Source organism: Pelophylax lessonae, assembly GCF_965119305.1.
Source record: "Pelophylax lessonae genome assembly, chromosome: 6".
NCBI classification, from domain to species: Eukaryota; Metazoa; Chordata; class Amphibia; order Anura; family Ranidae; genus Pelophylax; species Pelophylax lessonae.
In genome coordinates, this window is record NC_138773.1 from 34,138,618 (window position 1) to 34,156,357 (window position 17,740).

General features: G+C 43.9%; 1 protein-coding gene across 1 annotated transcript in view; it reads right to left on the minus strand.

Moving 5' to 3' along the window:
• The window catches only part of TBX6 (T-box transcription factor 6), a gene marked incomplete at both ends in the record, with an annotated part of 32,015 nt that overhangs the window by 8,835 nt on the left and 5,440 nt on the right, over nucleotides 1-17,740 (minus strand). The window contains 3 exons of the mRNA XM_082261601.1: nucleotides 5,641-5,787; nucleotides 6,043-6,310; nucleotides 10,404-10,656. Of these exons, the coding sequence (XP_082117727.1) occupies nucleotides 5,641-5,787; nucleotides 6,043-6,310; nucleotides 10,404-10,656 (668 nt within the window). The remainder of the gene's footprint in view (nucleotides 1-5,640; nucleotides 5,788-6,042; nucleotides 6,311-10,403; nucleotides 10,657-17,740) is intronic.

Sequence of the window (17,740 nt, forward strand, 5' to 3'; positions counted from 1 at the left end):
ACTGACACCAATGATGGGACGCTATTCCTCCAACTAATACCAATGATGGGGCACTATTTCTCCCACTGATACCAATGATGGGGCACTTTTCCTCCCACTAATGTCAATGATGGGACAATATTCCTTCCACTGACATTAGTAATGGGGCACTATTCCTTCCAGTAACTCCAATAATGCGGCATTATTTCTTCCCGATACCACCAATTGGTCACTATTCCTTCCACTGATACCAATGATGGGGCACTATTCCTCCCACTAATGTCAATGATGGGACAATATTCCTTCCACCGACATCCATTCCTTCCAGATAAAAGTTCCCCAAGAGGACATTAGTAACATTAAAAGGTTCACAGAGGTTATAACCTCTGTTTTACAGAATAATTGGGTTTGGGCTTTAAAGCATTACCTTACACACCTACAAATTTGTCTTCTTTCAATCTAATAGTGCATAGAATTAGTGTGGCGCAATAAAGTATAAACATAAACTATACACTCATTAACTAAGACACAGTCTCCAGAACTAGTGACCAGAGTGAAATCATAAAAAAAATTGAAATAAATCAGAGAGTCCCATACAAAGAACTACACCGCTGTGTAATGAATAACTGACAGTTCATATATCTTCTCAGTGTTTCAGGTGACCTACCACCTCCAGATGAATTGCCTGCTCACCTCCAATACCAGACCCTACTACAGAGTCACATTCATGACACAATTCCTCGTATGAAAGGTACAGCAACACTCTTCTTCCTCCTGTCTCGGGGTATAGCTACTGCCCTTTCCTTGATCCTCAGTCGTTGGCATAATATAACCTAGAATAAAACTGAAAGACCATAGTGCTCTCTATTTCCAAACATATATTGTTAAAACATAAGGGGATTAAAAACTCTCACACTTAAAAACATGGGCTTCGACTCCTTCCACCCATACGCGTTACGGCCCCCAATTGGGCTTTTTCAGTAGTTTTACCAAAAAATGTTTGGAAATAGAGAGCACTATGGTCTTTCTGTTTTATTCTATGTTGTATTATGCTGATGACTGAGGGTCAAGGAGAGAAGGGCAGTAGCTATACCCCGAGACGGGAGGAAGAAGAGTATTGATGTACCTTTCATTGGTCAGAGGCGAATGTGACTCTGTAATGGAGTCTGATATTGGAGGTGAGCTGGCAATTTATCTGGAGGTGGGGGTGGTGAGGTAATTGGCGCTGCCTAAAATTAGTTGTAATTACGGGTAATATCTCATATGTATGGGGTCAGTTCATATATATATATATATATATATATACATAAAGTGCAGTATATAAAACAGTATAAAATATTCAAGTAATCAATTAATCCAGTGAAAAAAAAAAAAAATGATAGAAATATAATTTAGCTGTGAAAAAAGTAAAAAGATCTATTTTTACTATATATGAAATACATATTTTACTTTTTTCACAGCTAAATTATATTTCTATTACTCGCACGGATAACACTTTATCACTTTTATTTATCAAAGTTTTTTATATCGCTAACCACCTATTATCTGATATATTTCACTAGTTATTGATGTTGATTAGCAGCTTATGATTTTTTTTATTATTATTCCTTTCGGCTAATCTTAGATACCACAGCCAGTATTATCTGGCCAATCTATCACTGTTGCACATGCGCACGCATATTTAACCACTTTACCACCGCCCACAGTAATATTACTGCGGCAGAGTGGCTCGTTATCGTCTGACGACGTAGTACTACGTCGTCAGACACTCCCCCTTGTGGGCGGCGCTTGCGCGCCGCCGGAGGCTCGCTCCCGCTGTTTTCAGTCACAGCGAGAGTCGGGCCAGGGGAGGAGCAGCGGCGATCGCCGCCGATCTTCCCCCGATCGTCGGGGATCTAGTGTGGAGATCCGCCCGCCTGTGTAAACACAAGCGGGCGGATCTCCATAGTGACAGGGAGTGACAGATCGGACTGTTCAGCATAGCTGGACATCCGATCTGTCCATGACTCACTCAGTCCCCCCCCCCCCACACGTCAGTAAGCACCAGGCATACATTAACCCCTCCCTCTCCAATAAAATTAACCCCTTCCCTGCCAGTGTCATTTTTACAGTAACAGTGCATATATATAGCACTGATTACTGCAGTAATGTCACTGGTACCCCCAAAAGTGTCAAAAATGTCAGTCAAGGGTCCGATCTGTCCGCCGCAATGTCGCAGTCCCGCAAAAAAAATCGCAGATCGCCGCCATTACGCGTTAAAAAAAAAAAACACCAAAAATGACAGAAATCTTTCCCTTTGTTAGTAAACGCAATAACTTTTGCGCAAACCAATCAAAATACGCTTATTGTGATTTTTTTTTTACCAAACATAGGTAGCAGAAAACAAATTGGCCAAAAATTTTAAAAAAAATTTTGTTTTTACATTTTTTTGGGGGGGAATTTCATTTAAAAAAATGTTAAAAATATTGTTATTTTTTCAAAATAAACACTCTTTTTTTGTTTATAGCGCAAAAAGTAAAAATCGCACAGGTGATCAAATACCACCAAAAGAAAGCTCTGTTTGTGGGGAAAAAAAAGGACGTAAATTTCGTTTGGGTATGGCGTCGCACGACCGCGCAATTGTCAGTTAAAGTCGCACAGCGCCGAATCGCAAAAAGTGGCCTGGACGGAAGACAGCAAAATCCTCCGGTGGTAAAGTGGTTAATGAATAGTTGGAAATTATGCGCACGGATTTATTGCACTAAGTCGCTTTAGTATTATTATTTTTATTCACTGGATTAATTGATTACTTGAATATTTTATACTGTTTTATATACTGCACTTTATGTATATATATATATATATATATATATATATATATATATATATATATATATATGAACTGACCCCATACATATGAGATATTACCCGTAATTACAACTAATTTTAGGCAGCGCCAATTACCTCACCACCCCCACATTAATTCAATATTGACCATTGGTCTATATTTCAGAGGTAGGCAGCAGCCATTTTTTAAAGTAATTTTACATCTAGAAATAGATTATTTCTCCATAGCGCGGATATTACTGTGAACCAAATTTATCTGGAGGTGACCTGTCACCTAAAACACTGTGAAGATATATGAACTGTCACTGTTCTGTGTATGGGACTCTGATTTACTTTGAAATCATAAAATTGTGAACAAAAAATCAATCTGGTCACTAGTTCTGTAGAGTATATCTTGTTTTTTTGTGAAAAGTTAAATGTATATAACTTATTGTATAGCAAAGCATACACTTCTATGCATTATAATTTTAATGAGGTGAATCTTGTAAATATATCTGTAAAGCGTTAGAGGCAATCTTTGCCTGGGTGCAAGGCATATATATACTGTATATATTTTCATGTTAGAAGCACAGTTTTTTTTCAGCTGGAACTTGGTGGAACTCATTTCCTCCACCTTTGGTTCAAGCTCCCCGCTCATCACCCTCACTTGTAAACACGGAAGTCCGGCTTCCATGTTTACAAGTGACAGCGTATCTTCCAATGGCTCCTGTAGATCTGAGCAGATCCTACTGAGTGCAGGAAGGGGAGACAAGGGAGATGCAGGTGCCCGGGTTGCAGTTTGGTCACAAGCGGGAGAAGGGCATCGCGTTATAGGCTGACCCACTGTGATCTCCATTTTTTCCTGGTGCTCGTATGCCGACACCCCTACTGGATGATCGCCCTGCAAGTAAGAGAGGCGGAGCCACCTACAGTGTGTGGGGAGGTACCAGGGCCGTCTTAATTATTGATTGGACACTGGGCAAACATTTTCTTGGGCCCTCCAAAATTCACTTATTAACTATTTGTGGGCAGTGTGGGCTCAAAGGTGAGCTGCTTGAGGCCCCACAACAATGACTGGGCCCCGGGCGGCTTCCCCTTTTGCCCTGTGTTAAAGATGGCCCTGGGAGGTACTAGAGCTGGATGGGTGCTTTAGCTTAATAGGTCAACAAAAGTAGGACATGTGCAAGATGGCAGAGCTTTTAAGGAGGGGGGAAGACGATGGAGCAGTGGAGGGGGGGGGGGATTGTGTGTTGAGGTCAGAGCTAAAGAGGGGTAAAGGTGAGATGTGGATGGGGAATGCAGAGGTAAGCAGCTGTGGAAGAGGGCTGAACTCTGCACTCGTAGTTGAGTTCTGCACCTATTCTCTGAGAAAAAAAACCCTGGTTAGAAGTATTTTGCATACACAATTCAGTTGGTGATTGCGCTGGTTATTTTTTCACTACTGTTCTTTCAATCTAAGTTGTCTCTTTAAACAGGTGCATGTTTTCTTCAGACTGACATTCACCAGCACTCCTGGCTGACTCTCAGGAGATATCCCAGCAGTGTTTACCTGCTCCCACTGTCCTCTCTCCTTTTTCCTGTGCCCCCAAGAAGGGCTATCTTTGTGTGTTGTGGAAGGATCCTTGCATCACCCGAGCCCTGGCCCGAGGTCACACCCCCCCCCCCCCGCCCAGATTAGGGGTAGCATCAAGAGCCACAAAAGCCTCCTCAGCACTCCATCTCCCTTGTCCACCCGACTACCCCTGTTGGCATGACTGATGCCTAATTATAAGGTGGTCTGCCCCCTGCTATCCATTTAGTGGGGATTGGCTGAGGTCCTCATGAATATTCCAAGCAGCTCCTCCTAGCCTCCACCCACTATATCTAGAAGATTCTCTAATGTCCCAGAAAACAGGAGGAGGCACCAGAGCAACTGCTAGGATGAGTCATCCAGATTAATCATACACTAACCGCTACACTAACAACCTAGCACACTAGAGGGTGCTACACACAGTATTAGGAGAAAACGCCTCTTCTGACCTCTGCATTGTGACTGAGCTCAGAGAAAGCACATGAGTAAGTAGTTACACTTTATGCAGATACTACCAGGGTTTTTTTTCTCAGAGAATAGGTGAAGGAACTCTCCTCCCCCAAGTTACCCCTCAACTCTGCCCCCTAGCACCACACTTTGTTTCCACCCCCTACCCACCTCCCAGTACCACCTCTTTTAGAGAAAACAGAACCAGGTATAATTTTATGGTGCTAAGTAATCTGTATGAAATGTGGTAATTTATAATTAGAAAAACAGTAAAATGGATCCCATGCAGCCAGAAACAATAGCCCCCCCAAAGCAAAAATAGACCCCCCACAATAACAGATGCTCCCAACAATAACAGATCCCCCAGCAACAATAGACCACTTGCTACAAAATACTGCCTCGCAACAATAGATCCACCCCAGGAACAATAGACCCCTTCCTTAACAGTGGATCCCCCCCAGCAACAATAGGCCACTTGCAACAAAATACCGCCTTACACAACAGATTCACCCTGGGAACAATAGACCTCACCAGCAACAATTGACCCAAACTCCCTTAACAGTAAAACTCTCCCAGCAACATTTGACCCACTAGCAACATAATACCTCCCCAGCAGGAATAGATCCCCTAGCAGCTGAACTCATTGGACTCTTGAGAACACCCCACTACCCCCCTTGCCACTACATAATTGCATGCATTCAGTGCTGGAACTGCGTTCCTGCTGAAAAAAAGCCCCGGATACTACAATGCTCTGCTAGTAAACTGTCTGCTATAAGCTATCCTAAACTAAAATATGAGTTTTTAGGGAGCCTACCCTTTAACCCCACCCTTGATCTTACCTTTTCATTCTGGTAGGCAGTGACGGTCAGGAAAAGGGTCTCTGGGAAGGTGAAAGATGAACATCCTCCCCATCGGCGGCTGTAGACATCCTGAGCTCGGACGATATGGAAACGGGGCTGGTAGCGGTGCATGGAGTGCAGGATGATCTGGACGGGAGACAAAGTCACAGGACCCAATGTGTACAATGCTTTAAACTTACGAATATCACTGTACTTTATACCCCATCCATGCTGCTGAATTTCCTACATGTTTAAAGTGTATCTATTCTAGAGCCAAAATATTTTGTAGATCTTTAGAGAGTAAACCATACAAGTGGAAAAATATTTGCAATGTTCATATTCAATTTTAACTACATCCCCCCAAACTATCCTCTGCCCTGGTTCCTTCCCACAGGTCCTTACATGTCCCATCTGGTCCAGGGTGTTGTTGGTGAGTTTGATCTTGTGGAAGGAGATTGGCTGCTTCATCCAGTGTGACCCAGGGGCCGGCGAATCCGGGTGGATGTACACTCGCTCCGGCAGCCGCGGTTCCGCTCGTCCACTGGGCTCCCAATGGTCTTCCTGCCATTTGTAGCGATTGTTGTCCACTGGGACGATGTCAGCCAGAAGGACATACTTCCCATCTGGCTCCAGACCACTGACGGTGACCTTACACTGAGGGAACATCCGTCTGCAAGAGAGAATGACAAAGGGGAGGAATTTAAACATTTTAAATGATTTTCCAGCTTTACTTAAAGTAGACCTATAAGCCAAACGTTTTATTTTTTTTATTTTATTTTGGATAGAGTAAGGGAGGGTTATAAACCTTGTCAGATTTTTATTTTTTTTCGCCATCTGTGTCCCATTGCGGAGATTTCCCTTTACTTCCTGTCCATTAGCCAAACAGGAAGTGAGAGAAAATCCCTGCAAATTAATGGAATTCCTTGGGGACCCCCCAGATCGCCAGAGCTAGTGTCCCCAAGATTTCTCCTCTATTACTTTTCTGGGGACAACCCAAAATTTGGGATTTTCTTTTCACTTTTAATGATAATGGTAAACAGGACAAATAGGGTGAATCTCCCTAACGGGGGCACAGACAGCAATAAAAACTGACAGGGGTTCTAATCCCTCTCCATCTATCCAAAACTGAAAAAAAAAAGTTTTGCCTTTAGTTATACTTTAACCGCTTTACGACTGCCCGCCGCAGTTATACTGTGGTAGGCAGCCGCTCCTGGGCAAACCGACGTAGCTATACGTGCAGGAGGCTAGGGGGTAAGCGTGTGCGCCGCCGCCGGTGAGCTCCTGCCCCTGCTCATCAGCGGCTGCGATTGCCACCTGACACCCGCAATCGCTCCCCGCTGAGAGAGAAGGACGGTCGGCTGTTCTAAACACAGCTGACCATTCTTCTTCCTGGAATGATCATAAAGCGCCTGTGATCCTTCTATATAGGAACAGCGGTCTCTATGGTCATTTCACAAGCCACGCCCCCCCCCCCCCCCCCACATTTAGAATCACTCCCCTAGGCTCACATTTAACCCCTTGATCACCCACAGTGTTAACCCCTTCCCTGCCAGTGTCATTATTACAGTAACAGTGCATATGTATAGCACTGATCACTGTAGTAATGTCAATGGTCCCCCGAAAAGTGTCAAAAATCAGTCAGGGGTCCGATCTGTCCGCCGCAATGTCGCAGTCCCGGTAAAAACCGCAGATCGTCGCCATTACTAGTAAAAAAAAAAAAAAAATTTAAAAATGACATAAATCTTTCCCCTAGTTTGTAGATGCGATTACCTTTGCGCAAACCAATCATAATACGTTTATTGGGATTTTTTTTGCCAAAAATATGTAACAGATAACAAATTGGACTAAGAGGATGAAAAAAATAGATTTTTATTTTGGGAATTTTATATAGCAGAATGTAAAAAATTTGGTTTTTTTTTTGGTTGCTCTTTTTTTTATTTATAGTGCAAAAATTAAAAAAAAAAATAGCACAGGTGATCAAATACCACCAAAAGAAAGCTCTATTTGTAGGAAAAAAAGGACATCAATTTTATTTGGGTACAGCGTCGCACGACTGCGCAATTGTCCGTTAAATAACGCAGTGGCAAATCGCAAAAAAAATTGGCCTGGTCATCAAGGGGGCAAATCCTTCCGGTCCAGAACTGGTTAAAGAAAATAGTTGAATAAAGAATTTTTAAAAAGCTGTCTTCTGCAGTACCTCTTCTCCACCACAAGATGTCCTCAGTCTTATCAGTTAAATTACATCCATTGTTGTTTTAACCTGGAAGAGGGAGGACTTTGTGTGATTACAGGGTGTCGTGGACCCGCCCCCTAAAGGGAAGTCACCATGGCTCCTCCCACTCGCGGTGTAATGATGCAGAGATTGATGATAATGTCATCATGTCAGCACTGCTATCATTGAAATAAAAAAATATGCACTGTTACTGTAATAATGACACTGGCAGGGAAGGGGTTAACACAGTGGTGATTAAGGGGTTAAGTGGGAGCCTAGGGGAGTGTTTTCTAAGTGTATGGGAGAGGGATTTGTGAAATGATCATAGAGACCTGTGATCCCATATAGAAGGATCACAGGAGCTCTGTGATCATTCCAGAGAGAAGAACGGTCAGATGTGTTTACAACAGCCGACCGTCCTTCTCTCTCAGCGGGGAACGATTGCGGGTGCCGGATGGCAATCGGTGCTGCCGGTCCCGTGGATTGGCATCCCCGCTGCCTATTGGGGGCGGGAGCGCTCCCCCCCCCCACACAGGAGCGGACCAACATGTCCAGCCTGAAGACTTCTGGAAAAGGTAAATATAATAAAAAAAAAATGAAAAGCATAAGATACTTCCAGAGGGTCCTCCAGGGGCAAAGGGAGGTCCAAATTGGGCTCTTATGTGCATCTACAACAAAGCCTTTTTTTTTTTTTTAATGGAGTATGGAAGGGTTGGTATAGCTCTCTGGTTCCCCACTTTGGGGATTCCTCCTCTTTGTTTGTCCTGGTGAGTTATGGGAAATCCTAAATATTATAGTCTTCATAAAAACACACGGTAAGGGGAAATATTCCAACTGGGGCGTCTCTTCCAGCGATGGCTAATAGAAGATTTTTATCTATAACCTTTCTATTTGCAATATGCATCCCATTGGAGAGATTTATCTTCACTTCCTGTCCCAAAGCACAACAGGAAATCTCTACATAGAGAGGTAAATCCCCTCCTAGGCAATGATCTCCAGGACAAATCAAGTGGATAAATCTCCACAACAAGCACATAGAAAATTTAGGCTTTAGGTACTTACTTTAACCGCTTTACCACCGCTCACTGTGCTGCTACTGCAGCAAAGTGGCTCGTTAATGTCTGGCGACCAGACTCTCCCCTCTCTCGGCGGCGCACGCCGCCGGAGGCTCGCTCCCGCTGTATTCAGACACAGCGGGAGTCGGGCCAGGGGAGGAGAGGCGGCGATCGAGTGAGGAGATCCGCCCGCTTGTGTAAACAAAGCGGGCAGATCTCCTATGTGACAGGCAGGGTCAGATTGCAGGGTTCAGCATAGCTGAACCTGCGATCTCTGTCTGTGTCATTCAGTCCCCTCCCCCCACACACGTCAGTAAGCATGAGGCACACATTTAACCCCTTGATCACCGATAAAGTTAACCCCTTCCCTGCCAGTGTCATAATTACAGTAACAGTGCATATTTATAGCACTGATTACTGTAGTAATGTCACTGGTACCCCCAAAAGTGTCAAAAATGTCAGTTAGGGGTCCGATCTGTCCGCCGCAATGTCGCAGTCCCACAAAAAAAATCGCAGATCGCCGCCATTACTAGTAAAAAAAAAATAAACAATAAAAATGACAAATCTTTCCAGTAGTTAGTAAACGCGATAACTTTTGCGCAAACCAATCCAAATACGCTTATTGTGATTTTTTTTTACCAAAAATATGTAGCAGAAAACAAATTGGCCTAAAAAGTTTAAAAATTTTGATTTATAAATTTTGTTTTGGGAATGTTATAGATCAGAATGTAAAAAATATTGTTTTTTTTTTTTTCAAAATTGGCGCTCTTTTTTTCAAAAATTAAAAAAAAAAATCGCACAGGTGATCAAATACCACCAAAAGAAAGCTCTGTTTGTGGGGAAAAAAAGGACATCAATTTCATTTGGGTACAGCGTCGCACGAACGCGCAATTGTCCGTTAAAGTAACGCAGTGCCGAATCGCAAAATATGGCCTGGTCAGGAATGGGGTAAAATCTTCCGGTCTTAAAGCGGTTAAAAATATGCTCCTTGAGAATTTTTTTGTCAAAGACATGTAGCTACAAACATTTTGGCCTAAATATATGACAAAAATTGAATACATTGGTTATTTGTTAACTGTCAAAATAGAAAATGTCAATTTTTTCGCAAAATTTTTGCTCTTTTTTTTATTAATGTCGCAAAAAATGAAAAGCGCAGAGGTGATCAAATACCACTAAAAGAAAGCTCTGTTTGTGGGAAAAAAAGGACGTACATTTCGTTTGGGTACCAAATTGCATTATCACGCAATTGTCAGTTAAAGTCGCGCAGTGCCAAGTTGCAAAAAGTGGCCTGGTCGTTAAACAGGAAAATCCTCCGGTGGTAAAGTGGTTAAACTGTGAATAACAGGAGGTAGAAGTGACTTGTTATTCACAATAATCATTATTGGAGGTACGGGAAACCATTAGAGGTTTTGCAGCTCTTGAATTGTAGGACTTTATTATTCAATTGTGAAAAACAGGCCCAAAAATATGGATCCTCCTCCCCGAATATATCTCACCTGCCAGATTTTGTGATAATCATTTCCGTCCCGATGGCGTGGAATTGTTTCCAGAGCTCTCTGTTCTCCAGTATCATCTTGACGTTTCCGGGCAGACGAGGTGCATCACAAGGGGGCTGTGGCTGCCCAAACCCAAGGGCAGGACCAGGGGGCAAGGAGAGAGGCGTGAGCGGAGCAGCTCCCAGAATCCTCTGGGAATGGTCCAGTGTTGGGAATAGGCCATCATACCTCTGACTGGGGGGGACCTCCAAGTCTGCAAAAAAAAAGAGGCACATTTAGTTTCTTAGCATTCTGTAACCAGTGCTGGGACAAGGTAATCTAGAGCCCATGGGGGAACATTCCCAATTCCCCCCCCTTCCTCAAGATGTATGAGCATTATGTGTCACCCCCACCCTCCTCCCTCCAGAAAATTGAGCACCAATCTGCATGCTTACCCCCTAAGCGTAAATCCCCAGAGTACAAATCCGCCCCCCATCCCCCAAATCTCCCCAACAAAAATGCCCCTCCCAAAAAAAGTCACCCCTCCTAGCAAAACCCTGTACCCCTCAAATTTCCCCTTCGAGTACACATCCACCCCCCACTCCAAATCCCCCCTCCAAGCACAAATCCTCCCCAAACATAAATCTCCCCTAGCACAAATCTCATCCCCCCTTCACTATATCATCAATTCCAGCACAAACCCCCCCAAATCCCCCTAAACACCATTCTTAGCAATTCTTACCCCCTGCCGCCCCACTCCAAATTGCCCCTCCCAACACAAATTCCCTCCCTTTCAATCTCCTCTCAGCACCCCCCCATCACATGAAACCACAGTGCCCAGGGCAGCCGTTCCTCCTGCCCACTGCTTGTCCTGGCTCTGTCTGTAACTGTCTTCGTTGGACAGCCCATGGCATATCGAATAGGAGTAACTTTAGTCCTGCATTTGGGTATTCTTGGTCTTATACTGTTGTTCATTTTTTGGCTATCACAATTACTTTCAATGACCTCTAAATCACATACTTTATCAATACAACCATCACCAACAGTACTGATCGCTTCAATATTTCCTTTGTTTGATTTGGTTCACCACGTGTGATGGTTGGTTGAATTTGGCACAAAATAAGGATAGAGGTTTGACAAAGGAATGGGGTTGTGTTAGAATGAGAGTAAATGCATCATAGGGTCACCCACAGTAAAGGGAAACTTTTGCTTTGCCTTATATGAGCAAAGTACAGGTTTACCTTTGTCTAATAATAAAGAATAATTGTTGGAAGAATGTCACAAATTGCCCAGCCATCGTGAATTCTGACCATATGTTACCTAATACAGTGTTTCTCAACTCCGGTCCTCAGGGCACACTAACAGGACAGATTTTATGTATTGCCTTGGGGAGATGCAGACCAGAATACTGCAATCACTGAGCAGCAAATTATATCACCTGTGATGTATTTCAGTTTTCTTGCAAACCTGGCCTGTTAGTGTGCCCTGAGAACCAGAGTTGAGAAACACATCGATTTCATATTATCATCGGTGACATCTAGTGGCCATAATGTGCTTTTTTTCCTGAAATATCTCAATCAGGAAAATTCCACATTTGGACACTAGATGTAGCTGATGATCATGGGAAATCAACATTATAAGCAAACTATGGTCAGAATTCTTGATGGCTGGCTGAAAGAGTTAAGCGTTGATGTGTATAAGGTTCAAGTCTATATGTTAAGTGGGTGGTAAAGATTTAGTATTATTACTATTTTAGGGGCCATTTTGACAAGTGTTAAAAATTTCTGAGGTTTACAACCTCTTTAAGGCAGGATTTAGAATTTAAAATATTGTAAGGACACTTGGTGAAGCTTCTGGTTATTATTTTGTGTTCTTTGTTGAAACCCTCTGTGCCTCAAACTGCCAGCTCATCGGTGGCCAAAGCTAACCTACCACATGGTTACTTAGTGTGAAACTGACATTTATCTTTTGGTGCTGTAACCCAATGAGACCACCACATGTCCTACTCCCAGCTCCATGCATGGACCAATAATCATTTTTTATTGTGCCATCTACCAAGGTGCTGCAGAAAATAAGTGATACAAAGAATGGGGAGTAACAAAGAGACTGAAAGATAAACCCATGTTGGTGGTTTTGAAGCTCTGTCTTTGCTCCACAGATTTCTGTTCAGCTGTCAAAGGAAGGAATATACACTAGGTGTTTTCTATAGGCATGGCAAACAGTAGGGCCAGCTTTATACAAAGTCTACAAGACTGATTATGCAATTATATGCTCTGTTTCTATCATCCTTATGGTGGACAACAAGGGTTGGCCAGCGTTTCATCCGGCAAAATTCAGCTCTTCTCACAAGCCTCGAGTCAGTCACAAGCTGCTCTGTTTGACAGCTAGGTGCTAAATAGCCCTCATGTCCTGCTAATTGGAACCCTGCCGGGAACTATGTTAATGAGAGAGGTGGATTCCCTCCTGTTCCCTAATAAATTTAACACAGACCAGATACACACAACATCCTAAATATAAAAGAACCTCAACAAATATATGAGAACCTCATAGTCAACCTCAGAAGACCTTCAATAGGACCTTACTAATATTCAAGGCCATGTGACGGGGATTTCAGCAGTCTACAGAAAGCCACCGGAAACGTATTCATTTATCTGAATTTCCCTAGAAGCTTTCCATAACCTATACCTATAATATAATCTCCACAACCTCGAAAATGTCCCAGCACCTTCCGCAGTATGACCCAACTCCTTGGAAACCCATAAGTACAGCAGAACCACAAAACTACATCCCATGACCTTGCTAGACTCTTTGGTTTTGCAAAAAAAACTTCACAAATAAAACTGAATTCTTGAAAAACCCTTAAGCCCCGTACACACGCACAGATTGTTGGCCGTAAATTGTTGGCCAACGTCCGATCGGCCGATTGTAGGCTTGTTAGTATGATGCTTCCGACAACCAACTGCGAATTTTCGTCCGAAAAAAATCTGGTGTGCATGCTATAAAATTTTTGTTGGCCAACAAAGAACGGCCGATTGTTCCTCAGTCAGTACAGATTTCGGCAGACAAAAATCAGATGAGCAAGACTGGGCATGCTCAGAGAAGAAAAAACACAGGGAAAGTCAACCATCACATGACATCACTTCTGAAGTTGGTTTTTGTTGGCCAACAAAAGTCCAGTGCAAGTCTAGAGCACATTTCAACCAACAAACAACACTGGACAAAAGTTGGCCGAACAGTTGGCCAACAATCTGTGCGTGTGTACGAGGCTTTAGAAGAACATGAAGTCTATCTGTACCAAAAGAGGAAAAGCAGAACCTAAACAAAAAAATAAAATAGTCCTCTTCATAGGATCTCAGAGGTCTAGAGCAACCACCAGAACCGTATTCATCTCCCTAGAAGCCTTCTATAATCCCCACAGCCTTTAAAATGTTCCAGAACCTTCTGCTGTACAACCCAACTTCCACCAAAACCCATAAACACACTAGAACCACACAACTGCATCTCATGACCTTGTAAAGCCCCGTACACACGCGTCGAAAATCGGCAGGGAATTTTCGTCCGACGACCGATCTGGCGATTTTCGGCTTGTTAGTATGATGCTTCCGACAACCGACTCCGACTTTTCGGCCGAAAAAAATCCTGGTGTGCAGGCTATAAAATTTTTGTCCGCCGTCAAAACACGTCCGATTTTCGTGCAGTCAGAGATTTCGACAGGGAAAAATCTAATGAGCAAGTCTGGGCATGCTCAGAGAAGAAAGAACACAAAGAAAGCAATCCAACACATGACATCACTTCTGAAGTAGAATTTTGTCGGGCGAGAAAATTTGTGTGCAGTCTAGTCACATTCCAACCAACAAAACACAACTCTGGACAAAAGACGGACGACCGGTCGGCCGATAATCTTTGCGTGTGTACGAGGCTTTAGACTCTCTGGTTGTACAATGGAACTTCGCAAATAAAACTGAATTCTTAAGAAACTTCAGCAGAACATAATAGTCTATTATGGGCAAAACAGGAAAATAAGAACCTAAACATAATTTAAAATATATCCCTCTTCATAGGATCCCAGAGGTCTAGAGAGAAAGCCACCAGAACCTCATTCATTTATTTGAATCTCCCTAGAAGCCTTCTATAATCCCCACAACCTTTGAAATGTTCCAGAACCTTCTACAGTACAATCCAACTTCCTCCAAAACCCATCAGCACACTGAAACCATATTATGGCCTTGCTAGACTCTCTGATTGTACAATAGAACTTTACAGATAAAACTGAATTCTTGAGAAGCCTTCAGCAGAGCATGAGGGCTATTCGGTCCAAACAGGGAAATAAGAACCTACATAAAATAAAATATATCCCTCTTCATGGGATCTCAGAGGTCTCCAAACTTTTCAAAGGAAAAGAAAATGTCCTGAACCCAGCATCAGTGAGAATAAATATGGCCTCAGGGTTGGTGGCCTCAGGGTTGGTGGTCAGTAGGAGGAGGAATAGTGCCCCATTGCTGGTGTCAGTAGGAGTAATAGTGCCCCATTGCTGGTGTCCGTGGGAGTAATAGTGCCTCATCATTGATATCAGTGGGAGGAATAGTGCCCCATCATTGGTGTCAGTGGGAGGAATAGTGCCCCATCATTGGTATCAGTGCGAGGAATAGTGCCCCATCATTGGTGTCAGTGGGAGGAATAGTGCCCCATCATTGGTGTCAGTGGGAGGAATAGTGTCCCATCATTGGTATCAGTGGGAGGAATAGTGCCCCATCATTGGTGTCAGTGGGAGGAATAGTGCCCCATCAATGGTGTCAGTGGGAGGAATAGTGCCCCATCAATGGTGTCAGTGGGAGGAATAGTGCCCCATCAATGGTGTCAGTAGGAGGAATAGTGTCCCGTCAGTGGGAGGAATAGTGCCCCATCAATGGTGTCAGTGGGAGGAATAGTGCCCCATCATTGGTGTCAGTGGGAGGAATAGTGCCCCATCAATGGTGTCAGTGGGAGGAATAGTGCCCCATCAATGGTGTCAGTGGGAGGAATAGTGCCCCATCAATGGTGTCAGTAGGAGGAATAGTGTCCCGTCAGTGGGAGGAATAGTGCCCCATCAATGGTGTCAGTGGGAGGAATAGTGTCCCATCAATGGTGTCAGTGGGAGGAATAGTGCCCCATTGCTGGTGTCAGTGGGAGGAATAGTGCCCCATCATTGGTGTCAGTGGGAGGAATAGTGCCCCATCATTGGTGTCAGTGGGAGGAATAGTGCCCCATCATTGGTGTCAGTGGGAGGAATAGTGCCCCATCATTGGTGTCAGTGGAAGGAATAGTGCCCCATCATTCGTGTCAGTGGCAGCAATAGTGCCCCAGCATTAAAACTTGTGGAAGGAATAGTGCCCCATCATTAATATTAGTAAAAGGAAAAACACCCCATCATTTGTGTCAATGGCAGAAATTATGTATAACTGTTGGTGCTAGTGGGAGGAATATAATCCCCACAACCTTTAAAATGTTTCAGAACCTTCTGCAATATAATTTAACATCCTCAAAACCCATAAGCACACCAGAACCATGCAACTGCATCTTATGACCTTGCTAGACTCTGGTTGTACAATAGAACTTCACAAATATAACTGAAATCTTGAGAAACCTTCAGCAGAACATGAGGTCCATTTGGTCCAAACAGGAAAATAACAACATAAACATAATATAAAATATCCCTCTTCATAGGATCTCAGAGGTCTACAGAAAGCCACCAGAACCTTATTAATTTATCAGAATCTCTCTAAGCCTTCCATGATCTTTACAACCCTCAAAATGTTCCAGAACATTCTGCAGTACAACCCAACTCCACCCAAAACTCATTGGCACAGCAGAACCACACAATTGCACCCCACGACTTTGATAGACTCTCTGGTTGTACAAAAGAACTTTACAGAATAATTCTTGAGAAAACCAACAGAAGAATAGGAGGTATGTCTGATCTAAACAGGAAAATCAGTGGACATGTCCGCCGCTCCATAGAAAACTATGAGTGGTCCGATCAGGTTCGTCCGAAAAACGGACAGGCGGACCTGATCTGTCCGCTGGTGTGAAAGGGGCCTTAGACACCAGAACTTGGGAGATCCACCAAGAAAATGATAAAAAAATGATTTATACGTAACGACGTAACGCTAAAGAAGAAGAGGGTCCACACAGCAACCACTTTATTTTTTTTATAAAGCACCCAACCACAGCGCATGGTATTTGTGTTGTGCTGCTGTGCGTTGTGCATTGTGCTCTATGCAATATAATGAATGGTGCCGCGGCACACCGTACACAGAGCAGGTGCATTGCCTAGCGTTGTGGAAATGCATGTTAACGGGTGCATTTTAGATCACTTTTCCTCAACGAAAAAGTGTGAATAGGCCCTTATTCACAATGAATAGCATGTTAATGGTAGTAGATTGACTTTACGCGTTTCACACCATAGTTATTAATCATAAGCCTTATGATGAACCGCTTGCTGTGCCCATTATGAGGGGTTCCTATCATCCCTGTGCTGAATTCCTGGATCTGTACACCTGCTGTCCCCATTATGAGGGGTTCCCACCATCCTTGTGCTGAATTCCTGGGTCTGTACACCTGCTGTGCCCATTTTGAGGGGTTCCCACTATCCCTGTACTGAGTTCCTGGGGCTGTACATCTGCTATGCCCATTATGAGGGGTTCCCACCATCCCTGTGCTGAGTTCCTGGGACTGTACACCTGCTGTGCCCATTATGAGGGGTTCCTACCATTCCTGTGCTGAGTTCCCAGGTCTGTACACATGCTGTGCCCATTAAGAGGGGATTCAACCATCCCTGTGCTGAGTTCCTGGGCCTGTACCCCTGCTGTGCCCACTATGAGGGGTTCCCACTATCCCTGTGCTGAGTTCCCAGGTCTGTATCCCTGCTGTGCCCATATTGAGGAGTTCCCACCATCCCTGTACTCAGTTCTTGGGTCTTCATCCTTTCTGTGCCTATTATGAGGGGTTCCCACCATCCCTGTGCTGAGTTCCCGGGTCTGTACACCTGCTGTGCCCATTATGAGGGGTTCCCACAATCCCTGTACTAAGTTCTTGGGCCTTCATACCTGCCATGCCCAATTTTAGGGGTTCCTACTATCCCTGTGCTGAGTTCCCAGGTCTGCACACCCGCTGTGCCCATTATAGGTGTCTCCACCATCCCTGTGCTGAGTTCCTGGGTCTGTACACCTGCTGTGCCAATCATGAGGGGTTCCCACCTTCCCTGTGCCGAGTTCCCAGGTCTGCACACCCACTGTGCCCATTAAAGGGATCTCCACCATCCATGTGCTGAGTTCCTGGGTCTGTACACCTGCTGTGCCAATTATGAGGGGTTCCCACCA